This window comes from Channa argus, chromosome 20 (assembly GCF_033026475.1).
Source record: "Channa argus isolate prfri chromosome 20, Channa argus male v1.0, whole genome shotgun sequence".
NCBI lineage: Eukaryota > Metazoa > Chordata > Actinopteri > Anabantiformes > Channidae > Channa > Channa argus.
The window spans coordinates 3,933,549-3,957,459 of NC_090216.1; the positions used below are offsets into that span (position 1 = coordinate 3,933,549).

The 23,911-nt window shown below is 40.8% G+C and overlaps 3 protein-coding genes across 8 annotated transcripts; 1 reads left to right on the forward strand and 2 right to left on the reverse strand.

Moving 5' to 3' along the window:
* Positions 1–700: 700 nt before the first annotated feature.
* nbr1a (NBR1 autophagy cargo receptor a) lies at positions 701–13,014 on the reverse strand. Of its 6 annotated transcripts, none has more exons than XM_067488638.1 (22): positions 12,795–13,014; positions 11,919–11,981; positions 11,785–11,803; positions 11,531–11,553; positions 10,866–11,048; positions 10,441–10,518; positions 10,143–10,366; positions 9,762–9,881; positions 9,253–9,552; positions 8,755–8,914; positions 8,166–8,414; positions 6,083–6,211; positions 5,809–5,884; positions 5,553–5,663; positions 5,210–5,389; positions 4,912–5,079; positions 4,606–4,706; positions 4,084–4,505; positions 3,491–3,576; positions 3,009–3,096; positions 2,636–2,750; positions 701–2,317 (listed from the first exon to the last, which is right to left on the reverse strand). In XM_067488638.1, the coding sequence occupies exons 1-22, from the start codon at positions 12,894–12,896 to the stop codon at positions 2,129–2,131; spliced, it is 3,186 nt and encodes a 1,061-aa protein (XP_067344739.1). In that variant the 5' UTR covers positions 12,897–13,014; the 3' UTR covers positions 701–2,128. The 6 variants fall into 6 exon arrangements, with proteins under 6 accessions (XP_067344739.1, XP_067344740.1, XP_067344744.1 ...); XM_067488639.1 differs by having other exon boundaries at positions 2,636–2,735; positions 12,795–13,013; XM_067488640.1 differs by having other exon boundaries at positions 2,130–2,317; positions 2,636–2,761.
* Positions 13,015–13,326: 312 nt separating this feature from the next.
* Positions 13,327–17,511, forward strand: psme3 (proteasome activator subunit 3). Its single transcript, XM_067488707.1, has 10 exons — positions 13,327–13,482; positions 14,588–14,620; positions 14,729–14,791; positions 15,248–15,352; positions 15,442–15,490; positions 15,709–15,827; positions 15,944–16,080; positions 16,222–16,276; positions 16,903–16,989; positions 17,100–17,511. Exons 1-10 carry the CDS (start codon positions 13,441–13,443, stop codon positions 17,178–17,180), a joined length of 771 nt encoding a protein of 256 aa, XP_067344808.1. The 5' UTR covers positions 13,327–13,440; the 3' UTR covers positions 17,181–17,511.
* Positions 17,512–18,945: 1,434 nt separating this feature from the next.
* On the reverse strand, positions 18,946–23,857 carry g6pc1a.1 (glucose-6-phosphatase catalytic subunit 1a, tandem duplicate 1). The gene is made up of 5 exons (XM_067488706.1): positions 22,714–23,857; positions 22,518–22,627; positions 21,314–21,419; positions 21,107–21,222; positions 18,946–20,948 (listed from the first exon to the last, which is right to left on the reverse strand). Exons 1-5 carry the CDS (start codon positions 22,929–22,931, stop codon positions 20,443–20,445), a joined length of 1,056 nt encoding a protein of 351 aa, XP_067344807.1. The 5' UTR covers positions 22,932–23,857; the 3' UTR covers positions 18,946–20,442.
* Positions 23,858–23,911: the final 54 nt, after the last annotated feature.

Here is a 23,911-nt window from a genome sequence, read left to right on the forward strand (position 1 = left end):
CGCCAGCATCTTTGTTTGGGAGGTACCTCTCCAATCCCAGACTCTTCAGACCACGTGATTAAAAAGAATAAAGACTGAAACTTGATGAATGAGATAAACGACCCTCTGTTAAATATCTGTAATTAAATCACTGTTAACATGCAGGGGCGGACTCAGGCCGTCTATGGGGCAGGGGCGGACTCGGGCCATCTATGGGGCAGGGGCCTCCATGATGCGTGATGGATTAAAAGCCCACATCACTTTATCATGTCTGCTGTATCACTGAGGCATCTTACACGGCACATTATCGTGACACTTTATCACGTTTTACCACATCATGCTCTGCTGTGCAGCTACTTTTTTTGTGTTGGCTCCATTATGGGGGGGTTTAGTAGTCATTTAATGATGCACGCGCTTAATCTTTAATAACAGCAGGAAAGATAATCAAAGGAGCTGCTCCCCTGATTGACTACACAGTGTCAGTCTTTTCAAGCTAGAAAGTAAAAAATATTAGCAACATACAATTTCTGTTCCTAAAAGTACATTTTGAGTTTACATTTTAATATTTTACTTTATCTTTGGAGACTAATAGAACCTTGCAATTTCCCTATAACACAGCCTTGACATATACAAAGGCTTTTTATTGCCAAAAAGTGATATATATATATATATATATATATATATATAAAGAGAAACAGAAGATACATTGCATGAAGTGACATTTTTTGGAGAGATGTGCAAATAGTTTATTAGCAGATTGACAACAGGGTATTTAATGTACACACACACACTATGGCAGAAAAATGATTTGAGAAGCATAGTAGATGTATTCAGAAGTATTCTCTCAATTCAGCCTAAGAAAATATGATTCAAAATACCTCAACCACACACAAAGAGGAGTAATGACTTGAAAAATGAAAGAGGTGTTCGGTGGAATTAAATCTTACACACCACAATGTTAAATTGTCTTTTAGTAAACTATAAATCATCTTTTAGAAAAAGGCAATGTAATGAATCTAAATATAATTGGTTCCACTAACAGATTTGAGGAATGTGTTGTTAGAGACATCTCAGCTTGAATTTGTGCTAAAAGACACAGTTTCATTTGGTGGCTGAAGGAGGACACATGAAAATGCCGGCAAGGTTGTTAAGCAATGACGCGAAGCTGCGACTGTGCTAAGACCACACAAACACGACTCGTCTCTAGAGCTTCTACCAGTCATGCAGATGTCTCCCCCCTCCCAAAACAAAAAAATGCTAGAGAACACCTGAGTCTGAACAGTGATCCATTCAGACACTTATGAATACATTCCATATGTCAACGTCTAAAATAACAGTACTCTGATACAGAAAAAGATTGCATTGTTTAGGCAGATTTCACTACAATAATCAGGAAACGTTTTCATCCTATTACTGCACCAGTGACCCCGAACACCCACAATATCCATGTAGCTTCAATAGCATCATCTAAAGTGAGAGCTGGCTTTACACAACATTTCTATCCTTTATGACAATCAACAACATTCATGTCACCGCTCTGTCTGCGAGGATCAATTAGCCAAGTTAAAAGAGTTACTTTTCAGCGCAGAGGAAGCAGCTACAGCAGCCATACAAACACTAAGATGGAGAGCGGAAATGCGCACGTTTGTACCCTAAAAACTGCAGCTGCAGCTCCTTTTGATCAGCACAATGAACAAGGCATGGCAAAGCCCACCACCATCCGTAATGATTTACATGTGTATGTAGTAAATTTCATCGAAAACGTCGACGCTAAATTAAAAGGCAAAGGCAGGAAAAGCCCTTCACGATTTCTGTCTAATCAGTAGCGTTCAAGAAAGAGGTTATATTCTGTGAGGACTTCCTATGCAGTTTATAAGAAAGAAATGTTGCTATTTTATTTTGTTGTCAAGTTTTATTATTGTCTTGTTGGTCCAGACAATTTCCACTATGTAAAAAATCTATTTCATGAATGATAAATAGATTTTTGTAAGTCTCCACTTTAAATAACTCAGAATTATTCGAGACACTGGGAAGGGATGAGCCATACAAGGGTCACAAACTCTTCACAATAAATGTTTAAAAGTGAAATAAATCCCCTCCCACGGCTCTCGCAGAGCCTTCTAGGACTCTTGTGTCTGATTTGCCTCCCTCAGTGCTGAGCGTTGACAGCTTTGTTCTGCCTGTCCTCAGCCATCTGCACCAGCTCATTGACCGTGTGCAGCAGGCTGTAGCTGTGCTTCCTTAGCAGCTGCTGGTTGAGCCGCTGGTCTCTGAAACCCATCTCCAGTAGCATGGCCATCATTGAGGGGTCCTGTCTGGTAGCTGGGTCGATGCCTCGCTGGAGGAGAGGAAGAAAGCAGGTTAAAAGATGGAGGCAATATCACAATACCATAACCCCTGTATCGTAGAAGTACTTAAATACGTAGTTATTCACATACAACTGTTAAAATATTGATTATAATCGTTTAAACATTATTTTTCAACATTTAACGCATTTTATGTGAAACCTATGCAACTATATTTTGGGATGCGGTTGTGGTTGGGATGCGGTTGTCATTTTTTCCCCTGTATGTATAGAAAGCAGCTGAGCACTCACTCATAACCTTTTACTTCTGTTGCACATGTCTGTGCTGTCTGTGGTTGTGGTGTGATGTACCTGTATTGAACAGTTTGGTCCGGTGAACAGAGCCTTATACGCAGACGCTGCCACTGAAAGGGCCCCCTTGACAAGTCCCTCGGTGATGCCTCCTTGGCCCCTGGCACACAGAGCACTGTGGTTACACTGGGTTATTTATTACAGTTTTAGTAAGAACAGTATGTTCCAGTTTCCTAATTCTTGCACAAAAATGTAGCAGACATAATAAAAACCGTTTGAGAGGTGCCAAACGTTGATACAGGTTTCTGTCACTGATTACATCTTACTTCAAAACTCTTTGGTGCCATAACTCGACCAAATAACTTTACCAAAGGAATTTACGAAGGGAATTCACGAAAATGAAACATATCAAGTTTTACTTGTTGTATCGCACCTTGGCTGTAGCGCGTTGCTGGGTCTGGGGTTGTATGTCTCAAAGGCACTGGATGCTGAACCAGCTGATCTGGACAGACCAGATGATACTGCAGAACAGATTAGAAAACAAGAAGGAAATAGCAACACACGCAAACACATATAATGTTAGAGGAGGAGCGGTGTCTTCTGCTGAAGCAACAAACCCTAAGTGTGCTGCCTCAACTTCCTGTCTTACCATAAAGGCAAGGCTGTGTTTCCTTTCTTACCCCAATAGATCCTAAAACAACTCCAAGTACAAAACTGCACATTCTGTCAACAAAGTAAATTTGATGCTAGGTTGAGTTCAGGTACTTCACTGGAAATCTATGAACATGCCACACAGAGTACAACCACTAAAAGCCTGGTACAGTATTTTGAGGTTGAACTTTCATGTGTGCTACTCTGCTTCTGAATATTATAATGTGCTGATATCCAGTCATTGTGATGGCACAGGAAACTCACCGTTAAGGTGGACCCTTGGTTGGGGAGGCTCATATTGTTCACGGGCTGGAGGACTGGGGTCCTCGGCCAGGTACAGTGCCTCAGACCTAAAAACAAACAGTAAAACCATTAGATGTTGTACAGGTTGTGGATATTTTTAATTAAATGAACGGACATGTTATATGTTTCATATAAAAAAAAAGTCCCAAAAACTAGGTCCAAATTATATAAACAAAATCAACAATACAAAAAAACAAAAACAAACAAAAAACAAAAAAACTCGCTGCACAAAAACTCTGTTGGTCCATTTTTTGATTACTCAGAGGGCTTTCAGGTCATGTGTGTTACCTTTAATTGATTCTTCGCCTTCTGTTAGCAGAATCAAGAAGATCTTAATTTTTGAGTGCAGCAGGAAACAAAATTTGCAAATGTAGGAACAGAAACTCTCATAAAAGAACCAATATAACTGCTTCCTATTTCTTATATCTGTGCGGTGTGAATAAAATGGAAAACATTTTAATGCCAACTCTGACTTAACAGAAATTGTTTTATGGGCATCAACACATTTCAGACCCACGTAGGGACCATTGAACTGCACTGGGGCCATGTCGAACCTGGGTGAGTAGAGAGCTGGTGGAGGCAGGATTAGCTGAGGCTGGACCGGTGGTGGTACCACCTCAGGTGTGAGTGTCACAGCATCCAGAGTTTGAGAGGCGCACAGCATCTGGTTCACACTGCTGTGAAATGGAGCGACAGGTGGAGGCCACGCATTCACAGGTAACTCCTCTACAATCTCGGTCTCCATCTGCTCCTGCATCTCTCCCAGTGGTGCCACCCTGTCCGGCTCTGAGTTGCAATCATCCACTTTCTCCAGCGGTTCATCTGGATCGGCTGATGTCTGAAAGGCAGCGCTGTCGGGCTGAGACATGGCAGAGCTGTACATAGACTCCCCCAGAGGACGACTGGTGTCAAAGCAGTCTGGGAGGACGATGATGTAATCATCGCAGGAGGAGACTGAGGAGGTCTGGCTGCTGACCTTAAATACAGAATAGACTCCATTAAACAGAAGAACGGAAATCTTAATCTTTTAGGATCCACGTCATAAAATAATGTGTAAGCCTGGAGTAAAATCTCACCTCATCCCAGTCGTCCCCTTTGGTTCCCACCTCCTCTTGCTCCTCTTTTGTGTTTTGCAAGTCATTCAAGACCACAACTTCTTCATTTGCATCATCATGACCTGGTGAGTTAGCAAGCAGGTTTTCATTCACTGGTTCCAGCAGTAGTAGGACATAAACACCAAAATGAGCAATAAAATATTGCAGGCGAGGCTTCATTAAGTAACCACTACAAAATATATGACATGGAGCCGTGTTTTGACCAGAAAGATCAACATCAGAAGCTCAGTTAGAAAGACATAATTTCATCGATTGTTGTTCTCTAACCTGCCCTCATATCTTCTTCCCTGGTGATCAGGTTAACACTTGCGTTGGGAAGCAGAGCTGAACTCTCAAGTCCATCAGCACGGATTTCCTCATTTCCATCCTGTGCAGCCTCCGTCTTCTCAGCCTCAACTGCTCTCTCAAGGCAAAAGCTGGTACCCCTGGAAACAACTAAAATATGTGGCAGAACAAAAAGAAAAGACAACAGTAAGCACTCCCTGACCTTTAAATGAAAGAATCGTATTCGCTGTTTTTCGGTTTGTTGGCAGATTGTGACAGTAGTACAGATAAGGCTCCTCACATTGTGGTTTCCAGCTGATGTACTGGTTTCTGCACGGGGGTCTGTGGTCGGGGGCCTCTTCCAAGGCCAGGGAGCGGATGACAGTCTCACAGAGGAACTGGGCTCCGCTGATCTCTTCCTCCCTATCCTCCTCCTGGGCCACGGGCTCTGGCAACTCCCTGTGCTGCCTCAGTTTTACTCCTGTTCAAAATCAAACAAGCTCTGGCTTAAAAAGCGTTTCTTCTTAAATCAGTCCCTCTTATATTTTGCCTCTAACGTCTAATGTTTGAATTAAGCAGCGGCCCTTTGTACAAAATAGCCCATATCACATTCATATTAGCAAACGCACACTACTAAGCCTTACCAAACAGGCTTCTGACCCCTGTGACCTCTGCATCTTCTGTCATATTCGCAGGAACGGCCTTCTCACACACTGGTGCATCATGGGGCAGAGGGGATATGCAGGGTGTCAAATCTACAAATAAAGCAAAACGAACACAGCACAGTTTGCATGTTTATCCAAATCTAGAATCACGAGTCTTTTTTTTTTTATTTTTTCTATTTAAGCCATAGACATTTTGGAAGGACTCACAGCTCACGTTAAATCACACTTTGCTTACCCACGGGTGTGTTGTTAGGAACCTTCTCTAACTCTTGTACAATATTTATATCCAGTAACTCGAACGACAGTAGATCCTAAAAAAACAGAGCAGATGTAGCAAGAATCTATACACAGTATTTTGCATCATTTTCATTTATTTGTTCATTTTTTACCAGAAATTTGGCTTGGTTGGGTTGCATGTTCTATTTGCAGATTCATAAAAACAAGAAACCAGCATTGACTACTTTAAATCCTGGTTTTGGTTACTGAATGACAGAGATGTGAGTGTCCACCTGTGCAGTCAGCAGGTCAACTGAGGGAAAGTAGTAGTCTTCATGGTTGAGGACTACGGGAAAGCCAGTGCTGCTGTCTTGGAACTTTTCCTCCTTTTTCTTCTTCTCCACTGGCTTCACTTCTTCCTTCTGAACAACAAAAAGGAAGAGCATCATTATGAATGAGAAAAAATAAATTAAAAATACGGCCATGGTCCAAAAGGATGATACGTAATAACAACAACATGATTTAGATCTATAGTACTGTGCAAAAGATTTAGGTAGTTAAGATTTTGGGATGATCAGTCCCAAAGTCATTACGCACCATAATGTACTGTCTATAGAGACATAAGTCCTGAACTCAACATCACAGAGTCTTGGATTAAATACAGACAGAGGACACTGAGACCAACACGAAGGCCACACTAACTTGACTTATTTTGACAGACATGGGACCAATTCTTTAAACGTGACTAACGGGTTAGCTGGACAATTTAACATGGTTCAAAATCTGCTGGTTTTTGCAATGTCAGGTTGAGCCTGTTGTGCCGCCAACAGATCCACAATCTCAAACCTAATCAGGGGCAGTGTCAACAAGATACCACTTATCTCGTTCATTTAACTATGAATGTGTTGTTCTTGCGTGAGAAAAACCATTGAAATCAGGGTTATGGTAAAGAGATTATCATTCAACAATCAATTTCCCTGCGTGTTAGTGAGTGCTGGCGTAACATAGTTCAGAAGATTATCTAAGAGTGTCTCATGTTGCAGAATATTCTTGTAATCTAACTTTCACCTGTTCCCAGGTTCCCATCATACTGATTTGCTATGAATACAATGCACAGAATATACAAATGATTTAACAGTGAATTTTTCTTATTATGGTGCAACGATTCACTTTTATGTTGTCTTTTGACATTTTTGCAGAAAAACTCTTTAAATTACTCATATGTGCCATCTTGCCCTCCAACTCTCTTTTTATTCTCTCTCTATCTTATGTCATTAGCATGTAATCAACGGGAAATGGGCAGATTATGGTTTCTCTACACCGCTATATATAAAACTACTAGAGAGCGCAGTTATCCCAGGTGCAAACAAACCATCTGAAGTGGGTATGAAGAAATGACAAACAGATATCCTGACCTAGGATTAGAACATCCAACAATAGTAATTTAAGCTTGAACTTGTTGAGCCAAAAAAAAAAAATAGGACCCTAATCTTTGTGTGTTCATGAATCATGTTTTTAAATGACATGTATGCAGCAAAAACAAGAATAAGGGCTTTTTGGCAACAGAGAAATCCTCAAACTGCCTGAAAAACTATTGGGTTATGATATGTTCCTTCTAGCTTGGCTTGAACAAAGGCTTTTCCAAACAATTTAAAAGTTTTATCATGTCTCTACTACATTGGTACAGTTTTAGAGCAAAGCGCAGTCAGAACAAATGGATTTTTCTAGGTTTTTTGGGAAGAAAAATTCTAAATAAAAGCCAAGAAATTTTAGTTACAGCACCTAAGAGTGTCTGCTGAAGGCCTTAAGTCGAATTTACATGAAAAGGCATATAGACGATAAATCAGAATAAATAAATATTAATAATTTTTTTTTTTAAATGACAGAAGTTCTAGGCACTGACAGAACAAAAAAAAAAGAAGCGGCGGCTTACTCTCAAAAGGAAAGCTAAGCTGGCAACAGGAATGGAGTGTTTCAACAAAAACACGTGATTGGTGTGTGTGTGAGATGCTAAAGATGCCATGTTAATCAAACTGCTGATTAGATATGTTTCTGTCTAGTCAACTTGGGATGTTAGTTGGGATGGATATGTCCTTTTTTCTTGTCCTAAATGGACCTGTCCTTTGCTTTGGAGCTAAAAAGTCACAGTGTAGTTTCTGTGTGTCTGACACTCTGGTAGCCCTGCATGCAAGGCGTTCAGGGACATTGTAGAGTGTGGGTCATCAGAGTTTTGGAAACATTAAGAGCCCAGCAGCGTACACAGTCAACACACACCACCCAACTTTACTGTTGTGCGTTAGTGCCTAAACCTTTTGAACAGCACTGAATATGTAAGAAGTTGTAGCTGCACAGAGTGTCATTGGTTAGTAGACTTGCCAGTCGTTTGCTCTGATGCTGGAATGCGTTGTGCTTCTCATTTGGGTCGACCACGATGCTGCACCAGATACGTGGGCCGAACTGACAGCCGCAGTGCGCCAGCCGCCAGTGGGAGGTGTAGGTGCCCTCTATCAGAGGAGCGACAAAGGCCACACTGACCACTCCCACTTGCCCAGGCTGCAGCAGGGGGGCCGGCACCTCTCTCTTCTTCTCTGACGCCAGGTCGAGGTTTCCCCACATGAACACTAGCTGGGTGCACGCACACACATACACAAAACACAAAATAGGAATACACATGCAAGAAACAACAAAGACAAGAGCATGCAGCCAGTCTCTCTCTCTCTCTCTCTCTCACACACACACACTCTCAAACAATGACAAAGACCTAAAAACTTAAATCTGTACAGATTCAAATAATAAACATCTCAGACATAAAGGCTATAGTTGTGTTAAGCTGGGTAAAAAAAAATCTTAGCTGGTGTTATTGAATAAGGAAAAAGAAATGAGCTGAGTGGGGGCTCAAGGTGGCAGTGAAGCAGGGGGGCAAAGAGAAAGTGGACCCTGTCGTCTCAGCAGGTGGGAGGGGTACCTTAGTCTCTGTGGTCCAGCTGATAGTGCCCGAGTTCCTCATCTTCCAGTATTTGATGAACTTGGTATCAGGCTCCAGACGGGTGCCGTCAGGCAGATTTTCATCCAGAAACAAGGCAGCCATAGTGGGCACCAAGGACGTGTGCGAGACCCCAGGACCCCTAGTTTCAAGTGTACAGAGCATTGTTGAAAATAGCCCTGGTTTCTCATAATACCCATCTCTTTTGTTCTCTATGAATCAAAAAAGCAGGACCCCAGATTTTTTTGCAGCTCAAAAGCATTTTTCTTAGAAAATCTATGAAGCAGCAGCAGCAGTTTTCACATTGAGGTAGTTCCAACATTTTCCACCACCCCAGAGCAGCCAGCGATACACTCATACAGACTAGATTACAAAGATGGCATATTTTGATTTCTTTTCTTGGAAAAAAAAGACTTTTTGCATCCATGCTGGGTTTAAGGTACCCAGCACTGTCGGACGCTCTTCCAAGGTGGCGCTTACTCTGGACTGGAGGCCTGGGGATCAGGGACCAGGGCAGGGATGAGACCTTGGGCTGGGGCTGGACCTGAGGCTGTTTCTGAAGCAGCAGGGGGTGGCAGGGTTGGGACCTGGGTGGATGCGGAGGTCATGTTTGTCAGGTTGGTTCTGCCTGAGGTAGAGGGCCCACTCCACTGCAGCCCCCTTTTCTCCAGTCTCAGTTTCTTCTTGATTTCCTTCACTTCAGCTCTTAGCTGCCTCCTTTCTGCTTTGAGGCGCTGTCGCTCAGCCTTGCGCACTGTCCTGTCGCCTCGCCTTGGGAACCTGGTTTGAAATGTCATCAGGAACACCTATTTGTTGACTATCAAAAGTTTATTTACCAAGAACAAAACACATTCACACTCATAAATAATTATAGAATGTAGCTGCTTGTGTAATCCAGCTTTATGTTTGACGTGACAGCACAGCTGCAGGTAAAAATGACTAGTTGCTTCAGGAAGTAGAAAGATTTATCCTCAGTCTCGGGGGTTTACCTTAACTCCCCTGACATTCCATGTTCAGGGATGGAGAGAGGGGTCTTAGTTCTCACAAGGTTGTGGCTGGGGTCATGGCTATGTCGGCACAACTCACACAGGATGCAGGATGGACATACGCTGCCAGGAACAAAAGCCAACAAAGACATCAATATGGATACTCATAAAGCTGTTTAAAGAACACAAAACATGCAAGAAAAAGCATGTCAAACCGTTTTAGGGTCTAACAATAACATTTTCAGACTTTCGAAAATGTGTGCCAGCTCAAACTCTGTATTTGGAAAATGCACTGCCCCCTTTACATGTGCACACATAACCATTAGAGTCATTTACAACCTCAGATGATAATTGTAATTTATTTCCTATTTCTCTCACGCTTACCTGCACTTGTAGGCTCCTTCAGAGGTGAGTTTGTTGCAGCTGCTACAATTTGGGGTGTAGCCAAGGGATCCATTTGAGGTCGAGGGGCCTGGCCTAGGCCCCACAGGACCACCACTAGCCCCAATGGGCTCATGGGGCCCATCAGAAGATTTGTGGGTACAGCACTGGCCAGAGAAATCATTGCACATCCGTTCAACTACCTCTTTTACCACCTCATCCTTAAACTAAGAAAAAAATAAGATATGTTAGTAGAAACAAAACACTAATTTAGTTCACTCAAAGACACGGAGGCCATTACCTTTTCCATGTATGATCTGAACCACATGGGAGGGGGCTCATCTTCTGCTTTGTTTCCCTTGTTGTCCTTCACAGCAACCTGCATTAGAAAACAACACAAAAATGAATGAATCAATTATATGCTAAATTTTACTATTGAAAGCCAATAAAAGTATTGGCTTCCACAAAAAAAAGAAAAAAAACGAAATGTCAACTAAAGCATGTTAATTTGTGAAACTGCTGTCGAAAGTTCAATAATATATATTAGAGGCAAGAAATGTATCAAATCGATACCATATACAGAGAAATGACAACAATGCAAGATGTGTTGAAGATGTTATGGCGCCAGGTTATAAATTTACTTAAGATCATTAACACCCAAATCACTGTAAAGCACCAATGAGGAGAAGACAAGGGGGGAACCGGAGAATCAATTTGCTTTCTTACTGCTTCTCGCTCTGGCGTGACCTGTGTGCCTTTGTCCACTGTTTTGACTCTTGATGGATAAGGAGGAGCAGGCCGGAGGTCTCCTTTCAGCTCCTTCACTTCTGTCTTCAGTGGGCCGCCACAGGCCTGTCCTTTCATCTTGTACACGTTCATGTGCAACTGGTTGCCCTGCTTCTCGGCGCTCTGTATGGAAAACAAAGCATAAACACATACTGAAGGAGACACACACAAACACACGGCTAAGTCCAAATAACACATGAAAAAACATTAGTACTGTCATGTCAATTTGCATAAAATATGGCATTTGGATTCATGAGATCAACACAAAATATGGGTGTTTTTTGTGTTTTACATGTGTCAGTGGGTGCCCTTTGTCTTCCTTGCTACAGTCACTACTACTGTAACTACTGTATGTGAATGCTGTGAATGCTAGAACAAGTGTGTTTTTGTATGGCTGTCTTAAATGGTCACAAAGCAAGGCTTGTCTGTATAATGAAGGAGCTCTTGTCAGGTTTTCTCATACATGCCGCACACAGCAGGCATGTAAGGTGAAGTACTTTCTATTCTTTCCTAAATTATGCATCAAGTAGGTAACTGTGAGCCGATTGTTGTTAAAGACAATCCTATCTTCACTATTCTGCAGAAGACCAGCACTGCTGCAGTACCTTGATGGCTTCTTCATATTCATCTGAAATAAAACAAATCAACAGTAAATTGTTAGGACAATTGGCCAGCAACTACTAAACCTTTAAATATATTTAAATAAATCTGAAAAAGAAAGCTGCAAATTAACACTTTTCTCATTACCAATTCATTACAGATTTTTATCTGTTAAATTTAAACCACAATTTAGTGTTTTATTAACTTGTAAAGGCAGATTACGTTTCATGAAAGATAATACAATAAATATTGTTCTTACCTTGACTGTTAATGCAAATCTGAAATAAAACGTAAGTGACATTAGAATAAGTCCATGAATTTACACCTCACCAAATCATCACTACATTTACACATGTATATATATTATACTACATATATAATAAATTGCTTTACCTCTTCATTATCCTCATCAAAATATTTGACTTGAAAGTGGTTGATTCCAAATGATGCTTTAATCTGAAATACAATTTAAGAGAATGCAGCAAACACCAAGTTATAAAGTATAAACGTTTTCCTCACGTTACAAAAACACCAATAATGTACCCAACTGGGCAGAAACATTACAAATAACAAATAACTCATTGTTCAGATAAAATTGCCTAAAAACATTCTCATTCAAGACCAAGTATATTCCATAATGTAGAAAACATCAAAGTGTAGCAGTTTGGTATTGTCTAGTCTAGCTTTGTTCAAATTGGGCATCACAAATAACTTCAAGCCCTAAATCCGAATGATATATATTATATTAAATATAAATCCGAAACATAACTACTGTACCAAGATGTGCATGTGTAAATATCACCAACTTTGCAGCTGGTAAGCTGATTTTAATCACTTTAAAAACTACAAAATAATACGTTATTTGATCATATTTTGCATCAACAATTAGCACCTGCCCAGTGATATGGGTTACTAGCCAAAAGCAAAACTATTTACCTCTGGAATGTAGTATACAGTTTTCAATACAACGTACTAACACATACTACAAACCTATGAAGTAAATGTATTCAATTACTTTGGGCCACTGAAAAAGCACAGAGAAATACCTCTACAGCTCTGCGTTGCTAATGTGCTATGTGTCACAAGGCAAAACCGAACAACGTCCCTATCGTCGCGTATTTTGTGAGCTGTTGGCTGTCTTGGACATTTTGGAGCAACAGTATCGACTGTCCTTCGGCGGGCATACTGTTTACGTGTCGAGGCCATGCCCGGGCCCGATTTTCACCTAACTGCGCCAGCATCTAGTCAACCCTTTAGCTAGCAGCTCACCCAGGCTTCCACGGATTCCCACTCCAATTTGTCCAGATCCTGAGCCAGAAACCTCTTCACGTTACCCCGGAAATTGACTTTGATAGTAACTGGGAGCCCCATGTCCGCCGTTTACCAGAAGAAAATGGCTATCATTTACGGTGACACTGGCCTATTTGATGCCCGTTGCCCTCGACCGTCTTCTCTTGTTTACATCGTCAGCTGCGTCGGAGAAAAAATATGTTGACGTCGGTTCTTCTTCCTCGCTTGCGTATTTTGGCGGTTGACAAAGCCAACTTTGGTGCTTTACCGCCCCCTAGTGCACCGTCCAAATGTGAAGGTTTTTGTTAGTTTTATCCCTAAAATGTCATTTATTTGTGCATCGTACCAAATAAAAAAGCAAAGATACGATGCTTATTTCAGTGCCCGACCACAGCCTGATCTTGAACACCTCATTTGTACAATATTTACTACAAATAACTTGACTCCATTTGTGTTTTAAGGACGTTCGTTTTGTGCGCATGCGCAGCGATAAGAGCGTGTGTCGCGAGTTAATGTCGTCATCTTCAAGCTCACACAAGTGTGGCTGACAAGCAAGAGACCACACGTTTACAGTGAATTTAATGCTGTGGAGACAATCGTTCTTCCCCTGTTCTGATCACATAAGATGTCTTCACTCCTCAAGGTGGACAATGAAATCAAAACCAAGGCAAGGTTTGACGTTTGGGAACTCCGGCTGAGTATATACGACGTGTTTGTTGTTGTTGCCATTTGACTGCTAACGTGTTAGCCACATTTTGTGGCACGATGTGGGAGCTCTGGTAAGGCCGGGCTGATAGCGGCTATCAAGGGCTAACCGGCTGGTCTGTTACAACGCACCTGTCAAACTTGCCGACAGGTGCTGTGTCACGGTGACGCCAAGCTTCATTATTAGTGCAGCGATATTTGCCACAAGTCGTTATGTGTGCACATAGCAGCTACCTTTTATAGACTACATGCACAATGAAAGGCCTTAGTAGCTGCCAGGTTAGCAATCTAAAAACCTGCCGTTGTCATACCGGCTTCAGGTTCGCTAATACTACAACTTTGAAATTCATTTATAAATACATTTTAATGTATGCACAATAGGCAGAGGTTGTACGTTTCTCCCGTACCTCCAACCTCAGAACTGCCTCACTTAACAGTGCATATTAACTTACAACTAGCGTCATTTCCAAAAGGGAATAAGAGTTCACATCAGAACATTTTATAAGTTTAAATTCTTAAATGTGCTTTTAAACGTTTCCATGTTATGTTATCAGTTATCCATTGTTGTGGGAGACACATGTACCAAACACATGTGTGGGGGGTTAGCTGAACATTGTTAGAATTCAGATACGAATTCTATATGTCACTGGTAGCTTTAAATGGTATGGACATTACAAAAATACTCTACTACTATTAATACTCAACGGTTTTAAGTTTTTTAAATAATCTGGAAGTACAGGCACTTAAAGAAAACACTGATTGGCCAAAGGAAATTTCAAGAGCCTGGGCAAATAACTCAAAGCAGAGCAATTCAACTTCAAGTCAAGTGGAACTTTAGTTTGTAAATTTTTGCCTCGCAAAGATTTGTATCTTTGCATACAATTTGTTTTAACAGGCAACTGTAAGAGCCCCACCCTGGGTTCACCGACTTAGCAAACTTAATACACAGTTATGTTTCTTCTAAGGAGGTCTGGTTGTGTTGAGTTTATAGAAACATGGAGGGAGCAGGGTTCATATTCAGGTGGTGCTGATTTTTGTGCTTATATTATGTATTTTACTGTTTGAAGGTTGATGCTTTCAGGGAACGTATTACTGCAGAAGTAAGTATGAATTACCTTCATTTAAATGTCTATAATTTGAGCACGGTTACACAAACACAAATCGTTATTACAAACCAACTCTTTATTAAAAGTCTCTCTTTTTTTCAGGCAGAGGATCTAGTTGCCAATTTTTTTCCGAAAAAATTACTGGAACTTGATCACTTCCTCAAGGTCAGTTTTACCTTTTTATTTAGATATGTTTGGACTATATTGTTTTAGATCTCTGCACAGGGCTCGGTGTGGGAGATGCAGATCAAATCCTTTAATCTCGCATGTGCAGCTTTAGACATGATTAATTAACGTTCTGGAAAATAGGTTGAGACTGAAAGCTTTACACCACATTGGTATTTGTCTCATTTAAACGAATCATTATGAATAAAATAAAAATGAAAGACAAGTAAATGGGAGCTGTAGAGTTTAAAAGTGCACAACTACTTTGGCTTGCTCCAATAATATTCAGTTTATCATCGGATGTGACTAAGAAAAGTGGGGGGAAAAAAGTCATTTGGTTAATAAAATGATTGTTAAATTCAAAATTAATGTTAAGTATCTCATGTTTAACACATCTATCTATCACAGAGCGTCAATTGTGGAGAAACATTTCAGCTTGTGTTCTTTGTCTTCCAGGACCCAACCATAAACATAATTCAACTGAAAGAGATACACTCTGAGATAAACCTGACAGTGCCAGACCCCATCCTGCTCTCAAACCTGCATGATGGACTAGAGGCGGTGAGCCTCCATTTTTACACTCAAATTAGGTCCTAGGTCCCTATAATAACTGCAAAATGTCGCCTGACCCTGTTTTTTCTGTTGCACAGCAAAATGCCAAAAAGAGAAAGCTGGAGGATGGAGGTGAGGAAGACATGGGTAAGTGTGATCAAATCATTATTATTTTTGAAAAATACTCGCTGTTTCTTTTTTGGATAGGATCAGTGTCATGGAAATGTATTTACCCACAGTTTTGCTTTTATTGCAAGACAAAGCTGTGTAAAACTTTACACAGATTTACTTGGACTGCATAATAATAATGCCATGCATCTCATATTTTAAGAATGTAATCATTCTTTTCTTACCGTGTCCCCCAGTGAGTGGCACCAAGGTCTTCGTCGTGCCTGGCGGGATGATGAAGAGCAACGCAAACCTCGTTGAACTTATTGAAAAGGTCAAGCCAGAGATCCGTACACTCATAGAGAAATGTAACACAGTAAGTGGCATCAGCAAGAACCATATTCCTGCATCAGAAGGTTATCTCAGTATAATTTCAGTTATTTGGGCTTCAATGCCAAGTCAGTAATGAAGACTTTGTCTTTTCTTCTGCAGGTGAAAATGTGGGTTCAGCTCCTCATTCCCAGGATAGAAGACGGCAACAACTTCGGAGTGTCCATCCAGGAGGAGACAGTAGCTGAACTCAGAACAGTTGAAGGAGAGGCAGCATCTTACCTCGACCAGATATCAAGGTATAGGAAGCCCTGATCCGCTGTACGTAATACATTGATGAACAGGAAACTGGTGCCAGATTGCTCTGCTTTACCTGTTTCCTTTTTCATCTTGTTGAAAACGTTACCTTTAACAATTGTGTCTGTCTTCTTTCATTTTAGATACTACATCACAAGGGCAAAGCTGGTTTCTAAAATAGCTAAATATCCACATGTGGTAAGTGAATAAATGATTCCAACTAAATGACTGAAGAAAAACGAAATAAAGGACCGTTACAGCTCAAAGAATATGGGAAGCTTTCTGAAAACAGTATTGTAAATGGTGAGAATGATTTCACAACGGAAGTCTGAGTGTGTTCTCCAACCATAACTGTTACACAGAAGAGTCACACAGTCCAGTTTCCTAGCTGCTCATTTTTGAGTGACACGCAAATGATTTCAAGCTCGGAAAAAAAAAATTTTTTTTTAATTCGCATGTCTAAAAAATATGCAGGTCTCCCACTTTGTGACATGTGCAGCAGCCTATTTAAAGGCCGTAATCTCGAGTGCAGCTCAGCACTTATTTCTCTGGTGAGGTCCTGAACTCCAGGAACAGGAAAAGTGCAAAAAGTTAAGAGCTATCAATGAACCTGTCAATGTTTGGAAATGAATGATTTTTCCATGATGGAGACTGAGTCTTGTGGGTATTGTAATATTTTGAGCTGTCCACCATTTCGAAATAACACGACTGAAATAAAACCAATGTTTCGGATGTATGAAAACAATTTGTATTTACTGTGTGACTCTGGTTGAATATGTAGAATGAATAAACATCTTTCCAAGTTAATTGTTTCTTTTTATTAGGAGGACTATCGGCGCACAGTAACTGAGATTGATGAGAAGGAATACATCAGTCTGAAGATCATAGTTTCCGAGCTCAGAAATCAATATGTATGTCGTGACACCTGTTACTTCTATTCCAAATTTGTCTTAAAGCCACAAACTCCAAGTATTTCCTCTTTATGGTCTCCTCACTAAGCTTCCGTTTGTTTTCTGTGAAGGTAACGTTACACGACATGATCCTGAAGAACATTGAGAAGATCAAGAGGCCTCGAAGCAGTAATAGTGATGCATTGTACTGATGTTCGTCCGACCGTCGCAGCCTCCACCCTCACCCTGTCCGCTCCCGTCTCCCTGCCCATGCCCATTTTGAGCTCCCATAGCCTGGCTCCTGGTCTACAGGACTACAACTAGACATTCACCGACCTCAAAACAATCAGCACAGCCCCATCCAACAACACCACTTCCCAACACGAACATGACGCAGATGTTTTTCTTTTTAATTGTAAAGTATTTTTTTTGTTTTAAATTGTCTGAAGACAATTATTCTCTCCGAAAACAGGGAGACGTATCATAGACGACAAAAAAAGAGCAATGTATTTTTTAATTTTAATTAAACAATTTGTCCTCGGAGTGATTTGTTTCATGCCTATTGCTTCAGTGAATGTTACTTGTTTTTTATTATTCTAAATGTAGGTTTTTATATTAGGCACCTAATGCATCTTCTAGAGGATGGTTGTTTATAGGAGACGCAACATGACAGCTGTTTTTCTTTTGCTCCGAATGTTATACATTACACAGTATAGTCGTAACAAACGTGAATATTAAGCAGGTTTTAGGACCACGGGCTTATTGATTTTCAGTGAAAATTCATAAGTCACCAAAGCATGTCTTACTGCGAGGCATTGATTCTGTTTAAAATAAAAGTTTTTAATAAGAGGTTGTGAATTTGTTGGCATGTTTGTGCTTGCTTGGAGTGTGTTTGGGATTTAATGCACAGTTAGCTTTATGCTGTTCTAAAAAGTGAAATGCGTATTATGTGATCTCCATAAATCATCAGGTAGCTGTGCATCATTTTGACCTGTAGATGTCACTGTAGCTTATGTCCAGAGTATAAAAGGGAAAGCACAAGCCCTGACAGCACAGACATGTATGAAAGACGTGTCTTATGCCATAAAGAATAAAAAAAGTTTTGCAAATGTTTTATTGGTTAAAAGATTTCAAGCAAATGTGATTAAAGTTTGCTCTCCGGATTCTTAAATAAGAAAATCTTTGTTCAGCACTTTTGTTTATTCACAGCATTTCTATAATTTCCTTCAGGTTTAATGAGACTCCTATTACAACAGATTGATATTTTTCCCCCCTCTTAAAATCCTTCTGAATGAAGTCCAAAACATGACTGCATGTATGTCTGTACTCACCGCCTGAAGTCAAAGTGAATTTCCATTCAGGTTATTTGAAATGTTACATAACGTGTGTGAGAGGTGGAAAAGCAGTTTGATTCTTTACTAAAGTAAAATGTGTTAAAAACACTATTACATAGTCCTGGATTTAAAATAGAAAAAGCACAGTTCTGTGATAAGCAACATACATGTACATTATTAGAAATACTCAAAAACGTAAGTAATAGAAATGAATCGGCAGCTACTTTTCACAGCTTCATGTACAGTGTACAGGCATTTTAGTGCAGTGGTTACAATGTAGAGGTTTGGCTCTACGTTGGAGGGGGAGACAACATGTTTCTAAGGGGCTGTGAAATGAAAAATGATATGTGCTCTTTTGGTCAAATTAATAACCTCATACTGTTGTTTAACTGAAAGCATTTAAAGGTAGAAAGGGAAATTTTATTGATTTACTGATTTTTCTGTTTTGACGTAGTAGAGATGAACTCCTGACCAGACGCTGCCTCAAACATTGGAAACCAGGTTAAATCTTTATAAGTTTGTAGTTTTTTCTAAAGCTTATCTTCTTTGCCATTTAAAATCTGAAGGGTGACGAGTTAATAAGATGTAAAATCTTTACAATGAAGCAAAAAAAAAAAAAACACAAAAACCATTTACTCTGAAATGTAGTGGAATAGAAGTTTAATCATGATTAAAATTCTACTTCAAGTACTTAAAACTTAGTACTTAGTTTTTAGCTTAGCATTTGTCCTGTGCACTACTGCACAATACTGAATTGCTGCTGATGTGTTAAAATATATTTGATATACTGGTTGCAATGTGTACAGGAAGCTACGTTGTTACCGGGTTTTTAAAATAAATTTTGCCCAATCTGCATAATCATTGCAAACGTTTCGATTTTAAAATATTCAGGGGAGTAGACTGAAAAAAAAAAAAAAAACACAGGAATCCGTGCGCTACAACTGTGTGTGACATTAAACAGCAGAAACAAAATCACATGTGTCCATCATTGTGCAAAACATGCAATCTGAGCTGAAAGTGTTAAACTGATCTAAGCTGTTGCTCAATGTCTCTGATGCAGTCACTGCTGCTTGTTAATGCTGATCCTGCTGATCTCTGTAACACACGTCTGAACAATGTACTACTTTTAAAGCCTCTGGGGACACGTGTGATGTCTGCCCCTTGACCCTCTGTGTCTCTTTTGAAAGCACATGGCTGTGGTGAAAGCCAGTGTCACTATGTGGGACTGCCGAGTGGAGGGAGCATGCTCTGGTTAATATTTAATGCTTGTTCCTGCCACAGCATTAATCAGTATCAGTCTGAGACATCGGGAGAAAAGCAGCCGGGCAGCAAAGCACTTTAAAAATGACAACAACTCTGATATGGTTATAAAAAACAGGTCTTATTTAAAATTCTAACAATATGTTCATTTCTTTGCTTGAAAAAAGCATATTTGCTTCCTGGGTGTTTCGCTGTATTTGTATACAAATATTTTTTTACAAGACGTGTATACTTGTGTTCTGCAGCATGTGCAGACTTTTTCTGAGAGAAATGACAGCGGACAAACAAAACCTAGTTCGATATCCAGAGGGATTCAGTCCAGGAGTAAAAAGACATTTGCAAATGTTTTCTTAGGAAAGAAATGCACTTATTTGTTTTCTTGTTGGGAGTTAGATGAAAAGATTGACAGACTACTGGACCATTTCCAAGTCTATCCACTAAATATTAATACACAAAAGCCAGTGAACTTAGGTTAGAAATAGGCTCACGATTCTTATAAATTGATCACATTTTTTGTTTGTAAAATCAGATAAATGTAGCACAAAGCACAGTATGTTGTATGTGGTTTGCTCACAGTCAAACCACACACTTCTGATTTTAGGCTTTTTTTGTTTTTGAAATAATAAGATGTTACTGTGCTGAAAGGTTGTAAGATGTTTCCTTAAGGCCAAGCCAGGCTATTGTAAGCTAAGCTAATGATCTGCAGGCCTCATAATCAGTGCACAAACATTAAAGTGGCCTCTATCCTCTCATCCAACTTTAGCAACATAATGACAGTCAATCGTGGACATTGTCCTAGAGTCTTAAACATTCAAAGGAACAATCCTATAATCCCAGTAAACACAGAAAATGCAACTAATAACTACAAGCTGGACCGGATTCACAAGTTCTTGTCTCCTCTCTTTCCCTTCCCAATCTTGCAGAGGGCCCACGGCACCAGGGTGGTCGGGATTAAAAGTGCAACCGCACTCTTACTGAAAGACAGAAGGTAGAAAGTCATGTGGTTTTCAGAAGAAAATGTCCATCCATCCAAGAGCTGGAGCAAGATTAACGACATGGTGACGCATCCCGTCTTGAAAATGCCACTTGTGTTCTTCTGGGTGTGGCTGTACAGGGGCGAGTGCAGGCCCAGGCCCAGGCCGAACAAGCTGCCCATGTTACGTAGGAGGCTGGCGAAGGGCGTGGAGTCCAGGTGGACCCATTCAGGCCTGATGCACCACTTCTGAGCTTTCTCCAGGGTCCACAGAAGGTCCACGTCCAACGCTTTGAGCAGGAGGTAGAAGCCAACAGCGAAGGAGGTCAAGAAGAGGGTGGTGATGAGGTACATGTTCATGCTGGCGCTGTAGATCCATTTCTTCTTGGAGACAAGCTGAGCTACGATTAGACCTGACACAAAAACAGAGAAAAAGAGCTTTTACGTAGTTAAGTAGTAGTTTTACCTCCTGTACAACTCCGTGCTACCAAATTCCCAAACAAACCCACAGTGGAAACACACATATACCCTCGATTTAAGCACAAGTTTGTCATTGTTTAGGTAGAATGACCTGTGATGATGCCAACAATAACTTGGTGTGGGAAATGGGCAGCCATGTAGACCCTGGACATGCAGACCACCAGCATCACCAAGCCCATCAGCATCCACAGGCTTATCTGCAAAAACCTGACAGAGAGTGTTGAGAGAAGAGGAATTATGCCTTTACTTTGATTGAGAAGAAACACTGAAATGAAGGATTTTGTAATGATGGACTCGCTTGTATAGTAGAGAGGGGCATCGCTTCTCCTTTGCGATGGAGAGTAGGGCTGTCACCATCACAAACCAGACGCCAGCTGCACCCATCGCGTGACCTGAAGGGCTTCCTGCAACGGACAGAGTAATTCTTAGACTTTGTTTCGTTACAGGTTAACTGTAAAATAAATAAATAAATAAAAACAACTAACATATCACCTAAATGTCAATATGTATTAGTAAATATCAACACTGCACAGCTCCCTGTAATTTGGGCTGAAATCACATTTATAGCAATGTCAAAAAAACAATTAGTTGAGGAGACATAATAAATGCGTGAAAATTACTCAAAAGGTTTCTTGCATGTAAAACCACTATGTACGTTTTTTTTTTAATAAAACATACAGTAATACTTAAGTAAAAGTATGTTGTGTTACTGTATATTAGTAAAAAAATATACTGGTTGCACTTTACAGCTTAGTAGTAGCAGAGTAACATTGCAGAAATGAAAAGGTCATATAGAGGTAATGGCACGGTAATACTGGGGGAGGCGAATATCTAGATAATAACGAAATATTAGAGGTATATAATACTAAGTAACAAGCAACTAATATCGTTGTAGAAGCTGCGAAATCCACAACTCCCTGTTTGTGCTTAGCTTGATGATGGATCCAAAGAAGTGAAGTCATCTGAAGCCACAATTCCTGTATGAGTTACAAACCCATCATTAGATTGTGTCAGTGTCTAAGCAGCTTGTAACTGTTGAAGCGCGCTGAGGTTAAGTTTGAACTATTTTGGACAATGGTTTGACTAATTACTTTACTGATTGATCACTGGATTGTTTTACAATGACAATGTTTGAATAAAACTTCAGGTAATGCAGAGACGGAGCTCCCTGGTAGCTCAGTGGTTTCTGCTGAATCCAGGACGCTTGCATGCAACTGCAGCGTCCTGGATTCAGCAGAGGACATTAGCTGCACGTCAAACGCTCTCTGCCTCTCTTTGCCCCCCGTCTCTGCCCCCATGTTTTCTGTCCAACTCATCACTAGAGACAAGGACAAAATGCTCAAGTTATTACAGTCTCTTAGATGCGTAATAATATTTTGTTGGCACTTGATAAATCAGCAAATGATATCAGCTCTGACAGTGTTTCCTGGTTTGTGACGAGCTCTTCGGGAATTGGTAAGTAGGTCTTAACTTGTAGTTTTAAAAGACACAAGCAGCCGTACCTGGTCCCGTCTCACATGTGATGGGGAACTGCTGCAGGGAGGGGACCGGTCCTGCTCCATAAAAGCGTGTCTCGTGAACCCACCAGTATGGCCTCTCCCCAAAAAGAACCCTGCCACGAGGAAGCCGAGACACTCAGAACTACAGTCGTTGACACTCTCTCTTCCTCTCAGTGAGTTTCACCGTTACATACGTTACCATTTCAGGACCAGGTTGAGCCAGTCTCCGACGACGGCCACCCAGAGCAGCCTGAGCCCCGTGTCCCTCCGCAGGTGGAACCAGATTGGGAACAGCCAGAAGAAGGTGGTGTGCAGATCCGCCACTGTGGACGCCAGACCAAACAAACCCTCATACCTGCTGTACTTTGTCTGCAGGTGGACGGCCAGCCCAACCCCCCAGCTGTGGAGAAGATCCATGATATCACAGCCTGAGGATGGTGCACTGAATCCGGGCTGTTTTGTCGCTGTTGTTGGTTAGACGGCTGCCAAACCCTTTCAGGCAGTCCCCTGTTTTCTGCCTCTGTGTGATCCCCATTGGACTTTACTCAAGGCTAGAAATTTTGTTTGCCTTTGGGACGGTGCAGACAAGTTCCTTAACCTTTACACCCCTGAGGCCCCCTCTGCTAAAATCCATCTCTGCAGAAATCTGCCACCACCCCTCTGACATGTCACATGTTTCTGGGAAAACCTTTTTTCTTTTTCTTTGAATAATCAAAAGGTGGCTTCTGTTCCAAGCCAGTTGCTTGTGAAATCTATTGATCTGGGGTTACGTTTTTTTCCTCCCGTGTCCCATTCAAAGCGTGGAGTGTGTCATTTCCTACCTCCTACACCGACCTGGAACCCCAAAGTGACTGATACAATTCTTATCATGAGCATTTTCTGCTCATGTGTGATGCCGTGTCCCTACCAGACAGATATGTCATAACAGAGCAGCACGGTGCATTTTCCCTTTTATCTCCAACTACCTCCTCAGCTTCTTCTCCGTCAGAACAAGGTGATGAAATCACTGATCTCATGCAGCCTACACATGGGTTACTCCATTGTTCTCATCAAAGCATTAAAAAGCATTTACATGAGCTAAAAATTATTACTTCATCAGCTTCATATAGGAAAGAAACAATGAGGAAAAAACAACCTCATGGGTTGTTTTATTCCAAAATGAGGACAGAGATGATAATCCCAGATCTTTCGCAGCACAATTAGATGCAATAGTCACTTTTCAAACTGGTGGTTTGAATGCGAGTGGTTTAATTTGGGTCATAATTGTGACACAAGGCTGCTGGTCCACTGACTTCATCTCTTTGGGTTACGTACAGTAGTTTGCTGATAAAGACGGCTACTGACGTTTTGTTTTGCCGTTATCTGTCCCCCTTGTTTGTGTGACAATCCAGGACAAC

Excerpts from the sequence above, each read along its gene's own strand:
- g6pc1a.1 (XM_067488706.1), bottom strand. The coding sequence starts at position 22,931 with ATGGATCTTCTCCACAGCTGGGGGGTTGGGCTGGCCGTCCACCTGCAG. Across the intron at positions 21,223-21,313 it reads TGCCCCTCTCTACTATACAA|GTTTTTGCAGATAAGCCTGT; the intron begins GCGAGTCCATCA and ends ACTCTCTGTCAG. Across the intron at positions 20,949-21,106 it reads TATTGTTGGCATCATCACAG|GTCTAATCGTAGCTCAGCTT; the intron begins GTCATTCTACCT and ends TTTTTGTGTCAG.
- nbr1a (XM_067488638.1), bottom strand. The coding sequence starts at position 12,896 with ATGGGGCTCCCAGTTACTATCAAAGTCAATTTCCGGGGTAACGTGAAG. Across the intron at positions 3,097-3,490 it reads ACCAAGGGTCCACCTTAACG|TATCATCTGGTCTGTCCAGA; the intron begins GTGAGTTTCCTG and ends TCTGTTCTGCAG. Across the intron at positions 2,751-3,008 it reads AGCAACGCGCTACAGCCAAG|TGCTCTGTGTGCCAGGGGCC; the intron begins GTGCGATACAAC and ends GTGTAACCACAG.
- psme3 (XM_067488707.1), top strand. The coding sequence starts at position 13,441 with ATGTCTTCACTCCTCAAGGTGGACAATGAAATCAAAACCAAG. Across the intron at positions 15,353-15,441 it reads TGCATGATGGACTAGAGGCG|CAAAATGCCAAAAAGAGAAA; the intron begins GTGAGCCTCCAT and ends TCTGTTGCACAG. Across the intron at positions 15,828-15,943 it reads TCATAGAGAAATGTAACACA|GTGAAAATGTGGGTTCAGCT; the intron begins GTAAGTGGCATC and ends TTTCTTCTGCAG.